This window comes from Piliocolobus tephrosceles, chromosome 11 (assembly GCF_002776525.5).
Source record: "Piliocolobus tephrosceles isolate RC106 chromosome 11, ASM277652v3, whole genome shotgun sequence".
NCBI lineage: Eukaryota > Metazoa > Chordata > Mammalia > Primates > Cercopithecidae > Piliocolobus > Piliocolobus tephrosceles.
The window spans coordinates 1,044,751-1,063,029 of record NC_045444.1 but is presented as its reverse complement, the minus strand read 5'-3'; the positions used below and the strand labels follow the sequence as shown (position 1 = coordinate 1,063,029).

Below are 18,279 nucleotides of genomic sequence, written 5' to 3'. Positions count from 1 at the left end.
TACTAGTTACACATGGATGTCCTGAGGTTACCATGTGGGGACAATCATGGAAAACATACAAAGCAAGCTCTGGATAAATGGAGCCTATAATTTCTAGAACTCACATGATTCTCTACCATTTCCAAGGACCACTTTGCAGATGGAGTTTCACTGGAATCTCACAACAATCAGAGGGGGCATACAGGGCTCCTCATCCCCATCGCCAAGGTGGGCAGTGATGTTCTGAGATGCCCAGGTCTTGCCTGAGATCTCACCTTTAGAGTGTGACCACAGATTCCAGGTCTCCCCAGGGCAAAGCCTGCACCATTGCCAAGCCACTGTGGCGGAGAAGCCTGTGATGTGCTTTCTATTTCAAAGTAGAATCCCATCCAATGTGTGGGATCCATATGTCCTATCATTTTATATATACAAGGCTGGAAGGATGGAGTTCCAACTGGTGACTAGAACCTCTCACTTCAGCAAGGGATCCCTTTTGGATGTGTCTCTGGAGAGAGAATCATTTCAGGGTTTGACATCTGCTTCCACTGATGAGCGGCGTGACCTGGATAGGGGTCTTCACTTGGCCTAGCCCTGGTTGGTTTCTTGTTCTGTACATGAGAATAGCACATCCACCCTACAGGGTCTTCGGGACGACTGCAGAGGCCATGGCACATGGAAGAAACCCAGTGAAATGGGCTCTTACTGTTGGCCAAAGGGAAGGGACAAGAACCTCAGAGACCCCACGATGCCAGAGATAAGACCGCTCCTCTGCAGAGCTGTCCCTCCTCCTGGGTGATCAAAGCTGGAGGTTTCTGCCTCTGGCACTTCTGAGGGAAAGTGCCCCACTACTCCCAGGCTAGAAGGGGATTTTCAGGGTAAGCTCCTAGGATCCTGTGCCCATTAGTGTCAGAATCTCTACCATCCCTTCTCAGGAAGAGCAGTGCAAGCTGTTCCGGCTCCACTGTGGTGGCCTGGTCCCCTGGGGGCAGGGATAGGGATATGGCTCAGGCTGAGGACTCTAATTCAGCTTCTCCAAACCTGCCTGCATCATCTTGAGTGAGTCCATGTGCCTCTGAACCCCAACAGTTGCTTGGGGTTAGTGTGATCAGTCAACAAACCCTAAAGCAAAGTGCTTCTGCTTATCTAGGGGTGCTCTCAGGGCCTGCCTCATTCTTGCCCCTCCGTAGGCTCATCTCCCCGCACCATCCCATTGCTCTTGTGCTTCAGACACATGAAATTTCTTTCTCTGTGGTCTTTGACTCACTAAGCTCCGTCCTGACCCAAGGGCCTTTGCACACATGGCTCTCTCTGCCTTGCCTGCAGGCAGCTCAGGCTAGCTCTCTGCCTTCTTACCCAGGGAACTGCCCCATCCTTTCAGAGCGGTGGCCAGGGCTGTGACTGCATCAGGCTCCAAATTGGTTGCCTCCTAAACAGGAAGGCTCATGAGGGCAGGGCCTTGTCTGTCTTCTTCATGTCTGGATCCCCAATGCCTATGGCGACTTCTCATCCTCATGGAACTTTCCATAGATATTTGTTGGGAGGAAGGAAAGAAGTCCAGGATTGATAGGGGAGAGAAACAGAGAGACAGGTGGGTTTTGCAATCCTCTTCCTGAAGCTTGGCTGAGGAGCAGTTCCCCTGACTGTGTTCCAGGCAGCCTGCATGGGAAGGCAGTTCCACAGGCAGGCTGCCTCCAGTGAGACCATGACTTCTGGGTTCCACACCCAGCCCTCCTCCCCTGCCCACTTATTTGTCACTGGGGCCTTTTCAGCCAAGGAACCAACCGGGAGCCCTGATCAGGCAAGGCAAGCCATGGGGAAGGGGAGAGAACACAGCCTCCCTGGGTGGGAAAGGGCGATGGGCGGGGAATCTGGAGAGGCACGTCGTGCCTGAGGAGGAGCCGAAAACTCTATAGCCCCAGCTGCTGGAAGAAGTTTCCTGTCTCTGGTTTCTGGGCACAAAAAGAAAGAGTGGGAAGAGAGAGACAGACAGAAGTCAGAGGCAGAGAGAGACTGAGAAAGTCATGGAGAGTGACAGTTGGAGATTTTTCTCTATGCACATACATCTATATTCAGAGAGAGAGAGGGAGCCATGGAGGGAGACAGTTGGAGATTTTCTCTATGTGTATACATGTATATTCAGAGAGACAGACAGAGTTGGAGATTTTTCTCTATGTACATACACATCTATATTCAGAGAGAGAGAGGGAGACATGGAGAGAGAGCTGGAGTTTTTCTCTATGTACCTATATCTATATTCAGAAAGAGAGAGACAGAGAGAGAGACATGGAGACAGTTGGAGTTTTTCTCTATGTACGCACATCTATATTCCTACAGAGAAAGACAGAGCCAGAGGGAGCCCATGTTCTGTGCTCTGGGTTGAGGTGGGCAGCACTGTGCCTAGGGTGGGTGACAGGCAGATTTTGAAGGTTGTACTGAACCCACTGGGTTGAGAAGAAGTTTAGGCATTGATTCTGTCCGCAAAAGCAATTGAAATTGTTGAAACTGCCCCTCCTTGAAGGAGAGGAGCCAGCATTCGTCAGGCTGGAGGCTCTCCTAGCATTAGCATTTAGTCTTCTCAAGAATAACAGAATAACAACCATAATAACAAGAGCAAATGATAGTCATAATAATGACGAAGACAAGAACATCATTGAGTACTTGCTCTCTGCTGGACACTCGACTAAGAGGTTGACATTTATTGTTTTATCCTGACGCTAATCCTAGGAGGTCCTACCATTATCTCCATCTTATAGGGGAGGACACAGAGCTCAGAAACGTTAGGTGATTTGCTCAAGGCCACCCAGTTTACAGGGGCAGATCCAGGATTTTCTGTAGGTCTACCCAGTCCCTGCTTCCATCATTATGCAAGGCTGCCTCAAAACCCTCCCCGGTCAATAGTGTGATCTGGGCTGTCCTTGAAATATTATGGGACCAAAGGATTCTGTTCTGAAAATGGCATGTATATTTATCCTCAGGGGGAAATTTCAACCACTCAGCTGATGAAATGGAACAGGGCTGCGAGTGAAGCGTGTGTGCAACACAACACGTGGGTTGAGGAGGGAAGAAAAGGCAAACAAGCCATAGCCTTGTCCTCAGAGAGCACATGCCATTGTCAGACAGCTTTTGCACAGCATCTCACTTGAGTCCTACAGCAACTCCGCGAGGCGAGTCAGATTACCTCCACTGCTTCCTACACAGGTGAGTGGCTGAGGCTCCAGAAAACTTAAGCAACCGACCCAGAGTCACACAGCCAGTAAGCCCCAGACCCAAGATTAGAACTCAAGCCGGCCTAACTGCGCAGCCTGTGCCTCCATGACACCCGCCTCCCATCGTTGCTGCCCTGTAGGAGAGAGGAGTCAGACGCCATGGAAATGAGCACAGCACCTCCGGTGGGAAGTGCCATGTATGTGGTAGGTAAGAGTCACCTGGAAGGAGTGCTTATGGGAGACCAGGAGAGAGGCTGCCCTGGCAGCTGGAATGCTGCCTGGCCCGGCCTGTGAAGGTAGCTAGATTTGGAAGGGTGGGATGGAGAGAGGAAGCCACTTTAAGTAAGGAGGAGGATGATAGCCCAGGGACTGGGAGTCCAATTAAGGTCCGGGAACAGAGAGGAGACTCAGCTGAAGACAAAGGAGGCTGTGGGGACAGGGGAAGGTAAGCTGGGGTCAGATGTCCCGACTGAGAATGGCACAGGCCAAGGGGACCTTCTGGGGAGGTTTTGTGGAAAGAGCAGTGTGGGTGTCAGTGGAAATGAACTTACCTGGAGGGCCTTGTTCACCTTTGATTCCAAACATCCCTGCAAGGGAAGCAGAGTGAGCTACAGCTGAGCTGTGTAGCATCCTTGGCCCTAGCCCCAACTGAGAGTGCCCAGGCTGTGTAGTGGGAGGGTGAGCCCTCCCATGTGAGACTCCCATCAGACTGTGGGGGTTTGGACAACAGGAGCCAAACACCTGGCTGTTTTTTGGGAAAGCGTCCTTGGAAAGAGCCAGATGCTAAGCTGTAACTAGCGGACTGCACCCTGAGACCTGCAGATCCCTGGGAGCCTTGGAGGTGGGGAAAGGAGGTTTCTTCAAACCAGCCTGAGGAGGTAGAACCCCTTCTTGTTGGTCAAAATGAGCTCCTTCACATTTCAAGGAAGGGACACTCCCACGGTATCTGAGTGTCTGAACCTGGACTCCATCCATCTGCCCACAGCTATTACTCCTCTTCACATCCCCACTCAGCCTTCATCTTTGCTCCCGGGGAGGCTCCTCTGGAGGGATTTGCCTCCTGCGTCTGTGCTGGGCGTACCCCTTGGTCACAGGACCCAGCCATGGGATCACCCTCCTAAGCCTCAGCTCACACGGGGCCCAGAACAAGGAACCCTGCTGGGGCCGGAGCTCTGTGTCACAGGGTAAACCCTACAACAGTGGGGCCACACCTAGCAGCTTGTTTTGCCCAAACTGTCTGAGGGTGAGGCTCTTCCCATTTTGGGGCAGCTTGAGAGAGGAGAGGGTGAAGCCGCAAGGCTGTGAAAGCAACAAGAGAAGGGGCACTCCCGGGGTTTTCACCCTTGGCTCAGTTTTCCCCAGCCTGCAGTCCTACCACCCAAGTCACCGTGTTTCCCCCAGCAGGTCCGGTTGTCCTCCTCCCTCCAAAGTCCCCATATCATCTGAACTAGTTTAGTGGCTTGAGTTGCTCTCTCCCCAACCTCATGTCAATGTAAGTCAGCTGTGGAAGAGTGGTCCACAGAACCACCCCAAGCTCTGTGTTTTACCCTCCCTCCCAGACTTTCAGGATCCATCTGGGGACTCTGGGTTCAGACTTGGCATTGAGCTTGTTGCTCTAAGTCCCTGGCTCTTGGAGGTCACACTTTGCTTGGATAGGGCCCTTAATTTCCTGGTTCCTGACCCAGCTGTCTCCCAGACCTCTGTTGAGAAGTCCCAACCCAGAGGGGAGGAGGCCAAACCTGGGTTCTGAGTGAAGTTGTCTACCCGCTGCAGCAAGTGCTCGTGGCTGACACGGACCCAGGTGAGTTGGGACTGCAGGACTTGTAGCCTCGATGCACCCTGAGCCAGGTGTTCTCCAGAGTGTGTTGACTGCAGCAAGGAGAAGGGCAGGCTGTCTTCAGCCGACAGAGTGTCATTGAGGAGATACATCTCCAGGACCCGGAGCCGCTCCTGCAGATTCAGAACTGGGCCCCACCCCACAGCATTCTTTTAGGGACTGAGGCATTTGAGCATATCCCTGACATTCTTGTGTCATGTGCGTATAACGTCTATGGGCCCTGAATTTGTAAACACAAATTCCACGTGCTGTCAGGACCCAGCATGAGCACAGAGCCTTTTCTGCATCTTGACCATGTGTGCTCCACACTCAGGCATGATATTGCACAACCACAAAACATTTCTGCATGGCCTAAAGCTGTGCCTACTGCATCTACAATCAATCTCCAACCTTCAGGCACTTAAGACCTTCCTGCATGCTCTGGGTGTGGATGCATGACAGCTAACATGCTGGTCTGACCTAAATATGTGCAAGCAGCATTCGTGTGTGATCTTAATATACACATGATGTGTTTATGACAACTTTGCATTCAGCATTCTTGAGTGACTTCAGTGTCTGCTCATGGAATTACTTCATGATTCTAACCTTTAGATTGGGAATACTTCAAAAGTAAAATCATGTTCAAATGGACACTTGGATCAGCAAAACCCTTCCCACTCAGAGGCTGGGAGTCTTAGATGTCAGACATGTGTGGCATACCCTGTGTGAAATTATTGTGTCTTTCACTGCTTAGACACATAGGCTCCCAAGTGCATTCTCGGTATCTTTCTCTCCCTCTCTCATGCACACATACACACAACATACGCTGCCTTCTTCGCTTCTCTCATCACTGTGGCTGCCAGGGACTGAGACTCTCTCCCAGCAGATGGGAGCAGTGGCTCAAGGCTCTCCACTCAACCTGAGCCCTTCATCTGAGGGACCCAGCTGGGTCACCTCTCTCCCCCAGGAGGGACTACATAGGACCAAGCCTGCTTTACCTTGGACCACTAGCAGCCCAGCACCAGCAGTGAGCAGGATCAGGTAGATGACCACCACAGCCAGGGAGAAGTTCACCCCATTTCTCCTCTTGGGCTTTGGATCTGAAACACAAGCCAGGCAGAAGGTGGCTGCTGCAGAGAGCACAGCACAGGGAGACCCTGCCTGCTTCAGGCCCTACTCCATGTGAGCAGGGGGCACCCTCTGGGGTCAGCTAGGAAAGATGCCAAAAACTCACGAGCCCCAAATCATCCCCCGATCCTCCTCTTGCCACAAAGCAAAAATTGCCACTGTTGGTCACTCATCTGTGTGGCTGGGCAAACAAACATCTGTGCCATATATCATTTGCTGGACAAGGTGTTTTATCAACCTTGTTTACCATTGAAGCCCCAGCATGGCGCCTGGCCCTGCTGGGTTCCCAATCTATATTTGTGGAATAAACTATGAATTAATGTGTTTAAATTTCAAAACTCTGGGAGGAGGAGGGTTGTTCCCACTTAGTAAACAAGTAGTGAGGCTTGGAGAAATTAAATAACTCATTAGGATATAAGAAGCAGATCTGGAATTCATGTCTAGGTCTTTTTTTTTTCTTAAGATTTGTAAATTATAAAAGCAAAACATGCTTGATATATTTTATCAAATAATGTACAGGGCATGACAAGGGTTAATAGTCATCCCTCAACACCCTAAGGTCCTAACCCAATGAGATAAGCTCTATTAGCACTCTGGGGTATGTCTTCCTCCCTCCTGCTCAGAAATCCTACAAACCCATATAGTCTGAGACAGCCTTTTTTTCTTTTAACCTTACATAATCTTACAAACGCTATCATAGAACATAAAATACCACACATTGCTTTTCACAATGAAAGATTTTCATGGACATTTTCCTAGTTTTCTTTGTAGAGAGAGATTAGCTGCCTAATATTCCTTAGAGACAAAAGCCACAGTCCGTGCTAACATTTGCCTTTTGATGAGCTGTTTCCAGTTTGTGACGTTACAAAGGAGGCTGTAATAATTCTTGCCTGGAAGTCCTGACTCTAGCCTTTCGTCAGTTGTTACTCTGTCTTGTTTAGGTGTCTTAAAGGGAGGGCCCCAGATGCAGAAGGCCCTGCAGCTCCTACCACTCACATTAAATGAGCACCTCTTCCACGCCAGGCATTTACCAACATCATCTCTAATCAGGGGTTAAAAAGTTAAGGTGGCAGGTGACACAGCAGGCATGTGACCCCAGGTTGGTCTGACTCAAAGGCCTGAGCTTGCCTCACTAGCCTGCACAGACCACTGCCCCTAGGAAAGATCCAGTTGAAATGGGCCCCAAGGGCACATCTGAAAGGGAAAGAGATTTTAATTAAGCAGCCCAAGGGGACGTGTGCCCAACCATGTTTGCTTCTGTGATAGGGACAGGTGGGTTTTAACTATTGTGACAGATGCACTTAAACCCCAGATCTTCTCCTATCACCTACAGCTCCTGTGTTTACCCTGCTGATATTCCTTCCAACCCCTGAACAGCAGGAAGCCCTGCTTGAGAATTGCCCAGATGAACAATGGTCTAGAGGTAGCTCTGGCAGCACAGAGAGGAGTTTTGTTGGTGGGTTGGTTCTTTAGCTAGTGGTAGTCGATTATACTCAGTTTAGTGTGGAGTGCCCCACCTCCTCTGCACCCCACCCCCCAGAATCCAGGCTCACATAGCAGCTTGAGTAAGCCCCACAACACATAACCTGGCCAAGTCATTCTCTGCTGTCAGCCCGTCAGTGGGGGCTCACTGCCCCTGACCTGGGACCTGAAGCCCCTCTGGCCAGCTCTCCTGTGGCTGCATTTCCATGTCACACCACCACATGGGTCCTGACTAATGGTCAGGCCAGATGACAATTGGTGGCATTCTTCTGACTTGGGACAATGTATGTCCCCCGAATACTGGCTCTCCTCCTTCCGTTTCACAAGACTAATTTCTGCTCATCCTTTGGAAGTTCAGTGGAACCCTTCTTGCTTCAGGACACCTTCTCTGGTTCCTCTGGGCTGGATGGAACCCCACCTGGCTCTCCCACATCACTCTGTTTCTCTCTTCCATAGCACTGAGAACCCTGGATTGTGTATGTTTATATCTCTCTTTCCAAATGGCCTGGAAGCTCTTTGAGCTGTATTCCCGCACCAATATGGTAACTGGCACACAATATGCTGGGAAGATGATGACTGAATAGATGAATGAATGAGTGGCTGCAGAGGTTTGGGTGCTGAACATGTGCAGAGTTTAGAAGTGTTGAAAGAGCATCAGGAATGCAACTCAGGGCCTTGAGTATTCATGCAACCATCATGATGAAGATGAGGACACACGAAGGGAGCCTCACATTTAACACAAGGTGGTGGATGGCAAATTGGCAAATACAGTGTCATGGACAGCACTGTTTTTGGACAGCGCTAAATTTTGTGAAACATAACACCATGGGAATGGAAACGTAAACTGTGCTTCAGAGATGCAGGTAATACAGATGTCAGAGGTTGAAGCAACCATGAAAAATACAGATATTTTAAAACCATATGGTCAGAGCATGGTGGAAGGCATGTGAGTAAGGATACAATGAGAAAAAATGAGGTATGGCAATGCTGTGACAGTAGTTCATGGATAGCTATCCAGGCCCAGAATGCTTTTCAAATTCAGAGCTACCACCTGGCGTAGAGGCAAAGTATTTTAGAAACAGGGAACGTTGAGCCTGTAGGCCTATCTAACTCACTCTGTACAAAATGGAGAGTCTGATGAAGTCTTTAGCCTCTACACTGTTCATTTTATCTCTTAAAGGGTAGAAGAAACTATAAAGAAAACATCTATTCTGGATCAGGTTTGACCAAAGAGGAATTGCTGCTTGACATGAGAGGATAAAAACAGCCTCTAGTAAATAAGAATGGCCTTCCCTGGAGTAAACCTTGGTGAGTATGGGCAAGGATTTTAGGCAAGCAGGTTTCAGATATTTGGCAGCTCTCTTGTCTGACCCACAGTGAAAATGTGGCTCCAGAGGGAAATAAAAATAATGTTTCAAGTCTGTAAAAGATCCCAATGAAGAAAAAAAGGCTGCACACAAATTCTAGTCTTTCCAAGTCTGCCACCTCTTGGGGTAGCAGGTAGTGCTGGTAGGGTGTCCTCCTCCCATACTATAACACTAGTGGACATTGAGCAGGAGTCCCCACTCTACCCTAGCACTGGGCTGCCTGGTGAGCAGACCCAGAGCAGTGAGGTCTTCCCTTTGGGCCTGATGTATCTCACTTCCTACCTGATAGCACCAGGCAGTACTGGAACGTGCCTTCTGCCCTGCAGGAAAGACCAGCAGGGGACCAGCAAGAACACTAATGGCACCAGGTAAACACCAGACTAACACTGACAGGACTCTGAAAACTAAATTTTCGTTGTACCATAGCCCACACAAGTCAGCCAGAACCTACCTAATAAACCTAAACTGTGTGACTATGTGACTGTCTACTAAAATAGAAGTTTTAAATAGGACCCAGAATCTCCCAACATACTATACAAAACATCTATTATATAATGGAAAATCACCCATCATACCAAGAATAGAGAAAATCACAACTCAGATGGGAGGAGACAATCAAAAGATACCAGCGTTGAGATGACACACATGTTAGAACTATTCCACAGGAATTTTAAAGCAGCTGTAACAAAATGGCTTAGTGAGCAATTAAAACTATTTTTGAAACAAATTTTTTAAAAGCTCACCAAAAAAGTATAACATATAAGAAAAGAACTGAATGGAAACTATTGAACTAAAAAATACCAATTAAAGAAAAAAGACTCAGTAGATGAGCTGAATAGTGTAATAGATGTGACAGAGGAAAGAATCAGTGAACTCAATGATGGAACAATAGAAATCACACATCTGGAAAACAGAGAAAGTCAGCTGGGAAAACAAACAAACAAAAAAAACTTGAACAGAGCCTCAGAGACCTGTGGGCCAGTAACAAAACACCTACAATTCTTATCATTTAATTCCTAGAAAAGGTGTGAGGCTTTAAAAATATTTAAGCAAATAATGGCTAAAAATTTCCTGAATTTTGTGGAAGATCTAAACCTACAGATTAAAGAAGCTGTAAAAATCCCAAACATGATAAACTCAAAGAAATCCATATCAAGACATATCATAATTAAAAAATTGAAAATATAAAAAGGCAGAGAAAATTAAACATCTAAAGAAAAAGAAAAATCTAGAAAGCAGCCAGAGACAAATGGTACATTACTTATAAAGGAATACCTTTTTTTTTTTTTTTTTTTTTTTTTGAGATGATGTCTCACTCTGTCATCCAGGCTGGAGTACAGTGGCATGAAGTCTGCTCACTTCAACTTCCATCTCCCAGGTTCAAATGATTCTAGTGCCTCAGCCTCCCAAGTAGTTGTGATTACAGGTGCACACTACCATGTGTGGCTAATTTTTACATTTTTAATAGAGATGGGGCTTCACTATGATGTCCAGGCTGGTCTCAAATTCCTGACCTCAAGAGATCTGCCTGCCTCAGCCTCCTAAAACGCTGGGATTACAGGCATGAGCCATGGTGCCTGGCCAGGAGTACCAATTTGAATGACAGAAAATTTCTCATCAGAAACTATGGAGACCAGATGTAAGAGGTGCAGCTTACTTTGTGTTCCGAAAAAAAAAGAATTGTCAACCAGGAATTCTATTGCCAATAAAAATACGCTTCAGGAATGGACAAGAAATAAAGACACTCTCAGAGAAAGAGAAATGAAGAGAATCTTTTGTGGGAGAACTAACTTTAAAGAATGATTAGAGGAAGTTCCCCTAACAGAAAGGAAATGATGTAGTAGACTAGAATTTCAAAAAAGAAAGACAATAATAGAATGAGTAAAAATAGGGATATATACTACACCATTCTTCTCCTCATGAGTTTTAACAATCACATTAGATTTTTAACACAAAAATTATACCACCTGATGTGGTATTCAGTGAATGTAATGGAAATATGACGATTACATTTAAAAAGTGGAGAAGGCTAAAGAACATAAATGAAAGTAAGATTTCTACACTTGACTCAAAATGGTAAAATGTTGATATGTTATGTATATATATTGCAATAGTCAGGCTATGATAAGTTCTGTGTGTATATATATATATATATATGTTGTATATATATATATATACATATGTTGCAATAAGTAGAGAAACCATTAAGAAAACTATTCAATAAAAAACCCTATAAATAAATCAAAATGGAATTCTAAAACTTGTTCAAATAATCCACAGGAAGGCAAGAAAAGAAAAATATATGAATGGGAAACAAAGAAAAAATGACATACAATGAGATGGCCAATTTAAGCCCTGACATATCAATAATTACTTTTGGTATAAAAGGTCTAAATCAGAGGACAGATATTGCCAAACTATATTTAAAAACATAATCCAACTATGTGCTATAAATAAGAAATCAGACAATAGAACTTCCAAATACATGAAGCAAAAACTGATTTAACTGAAAAAAGAAATAGAAAATACACAATTATAATTGAGACTTTAACACCCACTTTCAGAAATTGATAGAAACTCTGCAAAGTTACAGAAGAACTAAACACTGCCACGACTGACTGATAGTATCTAATGAACACACAGAATACTGCAGGTAGCAACAGCAGAATGTACATCCTTTTCAAGGACACGTGGGTCATTCACCAAAATAGACCATATCCTAGGTCATAAAACAAATTTCAATAAAATGAAAAAAAAAAGATCATACAGAATATGTTATTTGGCAATAATGCAATAAAAATAAAAATCAACAATGGATAGGCAACAGGAAAATCTCCAAACATTGGGAACATTTAAAAAAGGACTTCTATAAAATGCATGGGTCATTAAGAAAGTCTCAAAAAAAAAATTTAAAACTAGAAATGAAGTTTTGGAGAGGTTCCAAGATGGCTGAATAGGAACAGCTCCAGTCTGCAGCTCCCAGCATGAGCGACACAGAAGACAGGTGATTTCTGCATTTCCAACTGAGGTACTGGGTTCATCTCACTGGGACTCATCAGACAGTGGGTGCAGCCCATGGAGCAGGGCAGGGCATCGCCTCACCCAGGAAGGGCAAGGGGTCAGGGAATTCCCTTTCCTAGTAAAGGAAAGCTGTGACAGATGGTACCTGGAAAATCAGGACACTCCCACCCTAATACTGTGCTTTTCCAACGGCCTTAGCAAACAGCACACCAGGAGATTATATTCCATGTCTGACTTGGAGGGTCCCATGCCCACGGAGCCTCACTCACTGCTAGCACAGCAGTCTGAGATCGAACTGCAAGGTGGCAGCGAGGCTGGGGGAGGGGTGTCTGCCATTGCTGAAGCTTGAGTAGGTAAACAAAGTGGCCGGGGATCTCGAACTGGGTGGAGCCCACCACAGCTCAAGGAGGCCTGCCTGCCTCTGTAGACTCCACCTCTGGGGGCAGGGCACAGCTGAACAAAAGACAGCAGAAATTTCTGCAGACTTAAACATCTCAGTCTGACAGCTTTGAAGAGACTAGTGGTTCTCCCAGCATTGAGTTTGAGATCTGAGAATGGACATACTACCTCCTCAAGTGGGTCCCTGACCCCCGAGTAGCCTAACTGGGAAACAGCCCCCAGTAGGGACTAGCTGACACTTCGTACAGCTGGGTGCCCCGCTGAAATGAAGCTTCCAGAGGAAAGATCCGGCAACAACATATGCCGTTCTGCAATATTTGCTGTTCTGCAGCTTCCGCTGGTGATACCCAGGCAAACAGGGTCTGAAGTGGACCTCCGCAAACTCCAACAGACCTGCAGCTGAGGGTCCTGACTGTTAGAAGGAAAACTAACAAACAGAAAGGACATTCACACCAAAACCCCGTCTGTACATCACCATCATCAAAGACCAGAGGAAGATAAAACCACAAAGATAGGGAGAAACCAGAGAAGAAAAGCTGAAAATTCTAAGAATCAGAGCACCTCTTCTCCTCCAAAGGAACACAGCTTCTTATCAGCAATGGAACAAAGCTGGACAGAGTATGACTTTGACGAGTTGAGAGAAGAAGGCTTCAGATAATCTGTAACAACAAATTTCTCTGAGCTAAAGGAGGATGTTTGAACCCATTGCAAAGAAGCTAAAAACCTTGAAAAAAGATTGAACAAATGGCTAACTAGAAGAAATCGTGTAGAGAAGTCCTTAAATGACCTGATGGAGCAGAAAACCATAGCATGAGAACTACATGATGCATGCAGAAGCTTCAGTAACTGATCTGATCAAGTGGAAGAAAGGGTATCAGTGATTGAAGATCAAATGAATGACATGAAGTGAGAAGAGAAGTTTAGAGAAAAAAGAGTAAAAAGAAATGAATAAGAAATATAGGACTATGTGAAAAGACCAAATATACATCTGATTGGTGTACCTGAAAGTGATAGGGAGAATGGAACCAACCTGGAAAACAGTCTTCAGGATATTATCCAGGAGAACTTCCCCAACCAACAAAGCAGGCCAATATTCAAATTCAGGAAATACAAAGAATGCCAGAAAGATACTCCTCGAGAAGAGCAACCCCAAGACACATAATTGTCAGATTCACCAATGTTGAAATGAAGGAAAAAACGTTAACGACAGTCAGAGAGAAAGGTCAGGTTACCCATGAAGGGAAGCCCATCAGACTAACAGCGGATCTCTCAGCAGAAACTCTACAAGCCAGAAGAGAGTGGGAGCCAATATTGAACATTCTTAAAGAAAAAAATTTTCAACCCAGAATTTCATATCTAGCCAAACTAAGCTTCATAAGTGAAGGATAAATGAAATCCTTTACAGACAAACAAATGCTGAGAGATTTTGTCACCACCAGGCCTGCCTTACAAGAGCTCCTGAAAGAAGCACTAAACATGGAAAGGAACAACCGGTACCAGCCACTGCAAAAACATGCCAAATTGTAAAGACCATTGATGCTAAGAAGAAACTGCATCAACTAAGAAGCAAAATAACCAGCTAACATCAGAATGACAGGATCAAGTTCACACATAACAATATTAACCTTAAATGTAAATGGGCTGAATGCTGCAATTAAAAGACACAGACTGGCAAATTTGATAAAGAGTCAAGACCCATCAGTGTACTGTATTCAGGAGACCCATCTCACATGCAGAGACACACATAAGTTCAAAATAAAGGGATGGAGGAAGATCTACCAAGCAAATGGAAAACAAAAAAAAGCAGGGGTTGCAATCCTAGTCTCTGATAAAATAGACTTTAAACAAACAAAGATCAAAAGAGACAAAGAAGGCCATCACGTAATGGTAAAGGGATCAATTCAACAAGAAGAGGCAACTATCCTAGATATATATGCACCCAATATAGGAGCACCCAGATTCATAAAGCAAGTCCTTAGAGACCTACAGAGGCTTGGAGTCCCACACAATAATAATGGGATACTTTAACACCCCACTGTCAACATTAGACAGATCAACGAGACAGAAAGTTAACAAGGATATCCAGGAATTTAACTCATCTCTGCACCAAATGGAGCTAATAGACATCTACAGAACTCTCCACCCCAAATCAACAGAATATACATTCTTCTCAGCACCACATTGCACTTATTCCAAAATTGACCACATACTTGGAAGTCAAGCACCACTCAGCAAATGTAAAAGAACAGAAATTATATCAAACTGTCTCTCAGACAACAATGCGATCAAACTAGAACTCAGGATTAAGAAACTCACTCAAAACGGTTCAACTACATGGAAACTGAACAACCTGCTCCTGAATGACTACTGGGTACATAACAAAATGAAGGCAGAAATAAAGATGTTCTTTGAAACCAATAAGAACAAAGACACAACATACCAGAATCTCTCGGACACATTTAAAGCAGTATGTAGAGGGAAATTTATAGCACTAAATGCCCACAAGAGAAAGCAGGGAAGATCTAAAATTGACACCCTAACACCACCATTAAAAGAACTAGAGAAGCAAGAACAAACACATTCAAAAGCTAGCAGAAGGCAATAAATAACTAAGATCAGAGCAGAACTGAAGGAGATAGAGACACAAAATCCCTTCAAAAAATCAGTGAATCCAGGAACTGGTTTTTTGAAAAGATGAACAAAATTGATAAACTGCTGGCAAGACTAATAAATAAAAAAGAGAAGAATCAAATAGATGCAATAAAAAATGATAAAGGGGATATCACCAGGGATCCCACAGAAACACAAACTACCATCAAAGAATACTATAAACACCTCTATGCAAATAAATTAGAATATCTAGAAGAAATGGATAAATTCCTGGACATATACACCCTCCAAAAACTAAACCAGGAAGAAGTTGAATCCCTGAATAGACCAATAACAGGTTCTGAAATTGAAGCAATAATTAATAGCCTACCAACCAAAAAAAGTCCAGGATGAGATGGATTCACAGGTGAATTCTACCAGAGGTACAAAGAGGAGCTGGTACCATTCCTTCTGAAACTATTTCAATCAATAGGAAAAGAGGGAATCCTCCCTAATCATTATATGAGGCCAACATCATCCTGATACCAAAGCCTGACAGAGATACAACAAAAAAAGGGAATTTTAGACCAATATCCCTGATGAACATCGATGCAAAAATCCTCAATAAAATATTGGCAAACCGAATCCAGCAGCACATCAAAAAGCTTATCCACCATGATCAAGTTGACTTAATCCCTGGGATGCAAGGCTGGTTCAACATACGCAAATCAATAAATGTAATCCATCATGTAAACAGAACCAAAGACAAAAACCACATGATTATCTTAATAGATGCAGAAAAGGCCTTCAACAAAATTCAACAGTCCTTCATGCTAAAAACTCTCAATAATTCTATGTTGATGGAACGTATCTCAAAATAATAAGAGCTACTTATGACAAACCCACAGCCAATATCATACTGAATGGGCAAAAACTGGAAGAATTCCCTTTGAAAACTGGCACAAGACAGGGATGCCCTTTCTCACCACTCCTCTTCAACATAGTGTTGGAAGTTCTGGCCAGGGAAATTAGGCAAGAGAAAGATATAAAGGGTGTTCAATTAGGAAAATAGGAAGTCAAATTGCCCTGTTTGCAGATGACATGATTGTATATTTAGAAAACCCCATTGTCTCAGCCCAAAATCTCCTGAAGCTGATAAGCAACTTGAGCAAAGTCTCAGGATACAAAATCAATGTGCAAAAATCACAAGCATTCCTATACACCAAAAATAGACAAACGGAGAGCCAAATCATGAGTGAACTCCCATTTCACAACTGCTCAAAGAGAATAAAATGCCTAGGAATCCAACTTACAAGAGGTGTGAAGGACCTCTTCAAGGAGAACTACAAACCACTGCTCAACGAAATAAAAGAGGACACAAACAAATGGAAGAACATTCCATGCTCATTGATAGGAAGAATCAATATTGTGAAAATGGTCATACTGCCCAAGGTAATTTATAGATTCGGTGCCATCCCCATCAAGCTACAAATGACTTTCTTCACAGAGCTGGAAAAAATGACTCTAAAGTTCATATGGAACCAAAAAAGAGCCCACATTGCCAACACAATCCTAAGCCAAAAGAACAAAGCTGGAGGCATCATGCTACTTGACTTCAAACTATACTACAAGGCTACAGTAACCAAAACAGCATGATACTGGTACCAAAACAGAGATATAGACCAATGGAACAGAGTAGAGCCCTCAGAAATAATACCACACTTCCACAACCATCTGATCTTTGACAAACCTGACAAAAACAAGAAATGGGAAAAGGATTCCATATTTAATCAATGGTGCTGGGAAAACTGGCTAGCCATTTATAGAAAGGTGAAATTGGATCTCTTCCTTATACCTTATACAAAAATTAATTCAAGATGGACTGAAGACTTAAATGTTACACCTAAAACCATAAAAACTCTAGAAGAAAACCTAGGCAATACCATTCAGGCCACAGGCATGGGCAAGGACTTCTTGACTAAAACACCAAAAGCAATGGCAACAAAAGCCAAAATTGACAAATGGGATCTAATTAAACTAAACAGTTTCTGCACAGCAAGAGCAACTACCCTCAGAGCGAACAGGCAACCTACAGAATGGGAGAAAATTTTTACAATCTACCTATCTGACAAAAGGCTAATGTTCAGATTCTACAAAGAACTTAAACAAATTTACAAGAAAAAATCAAACAACCCCATCAAAAAAATGTGCAAAGGATATGAACAGACACTTCTCAAAAGAAGACATTTATGCAGCCAGCAGACACATGAAAAAATGCTCATCATCACTGGTCATCAGAGAAATGCTAATCAAAACCACAATGAAATGCCATCTCACACCAGTTAGAAGTCAGAAAACAACAGGTGCTGGAGAGGATGTGGAGAAATAGGAACACTTTTACACTGTTGGTGGGACTGTAAACTAGTTCAACCATTGTGGAAGACAGTGTGGCGATTCCTCAAGGATCTATAACTAGAATTACTATTTGACCCAGCCATCCCATTACTGGGCATATACCCAAAGGATTATAAATCATACTGCTATAAAGACACATGCACATGTATGTTTATTGTGGTACTATTCACAATAGCAAAGACTTGGAACCAATCCAGATGTCCATCAATGATAGACTGGATTAAGAAAATGTGGCATATACATACCATGAAAACTATGCAGCCATAGAAAAGGATGAGTTCATGTCCTTTGTAGGGACATGGATGAAGCTAGAAACCATCATTCTGAACAAACTATCACAAGGACAGAAAACCAAACACCGCATGTTCTCACTCATAGGTGGGAACTGAACAATGAGAACACTTGGACACAGGGTGGGGAACATCACACACTGGAGTCTGTCATGGGGTGGGGGGAGGGGGAAGGAATAGCATTAGGAGATATACCTAATGTAAATGATGAGTTAATGGGTGCAGCACACCAACATGGCACATGTATACATATGTAACAAACCTGCATGTTGTGCACACGTACCCTAGAACTTAATGTATAATAATTTTAAAAAACTAGAAATGAAAGGAAATGAAAGTACAATATATTAAAATTTATGGGATAAAACAAAAGCAGCTCTGAAAAGAAAATTTATACCACAAACTGTTTACACTAAAAATAAAAAGGGCCTCCAATCAACACACTAAGTTTTTTCCTCAAGAAATTAGAAAAGAACAAAATAATTCCTGATCACCAGAAAAAGGAAACAATAAAGATAAGAATATAAATAAATAAAATTTAAAATAGAAAGATAGAGAAAAATCACTAAAACAAAACTAGCTCTTTG

The 18,279-nt window shown here is 43.9% G+C and overlaps 1 protein-coding gene across 2 annotated transcripts in view; it reads right to left on the bottom strand.

Moving 5' to 3' along the window:
- Positions 1–18,279, bottom strand: part of MARCO (macrophage receptor with collagenous structure) — a 66,833-nt gene that overhangs the window by 20,243 nt on the left and 28,311 nt on the right. For both annotated transcript variants that reach the window (XM_026456084.1, XM_023185228.1), the window contains exons 2-4: positions 6,000–6,101; positions 4,925–5,149; positions 3,737–3,772 (exon numbers count right to left, since the gene is read on the bottom strand). In XM_026456084.1, coding sequence (XP_026311869.1) covers positions 3,737–3,772; positions 4,925–5,114 — 226 coding nt within the window. In that variant the 5' untranslated portion in view covers positions 5,115–5,149; positions 6,000–6,101. The remainder of the gene's footprint in view (positions 1–3,736; positions 3,773–4,924; positions 5,150–5,999; positions 6,102–18,279) is intronic.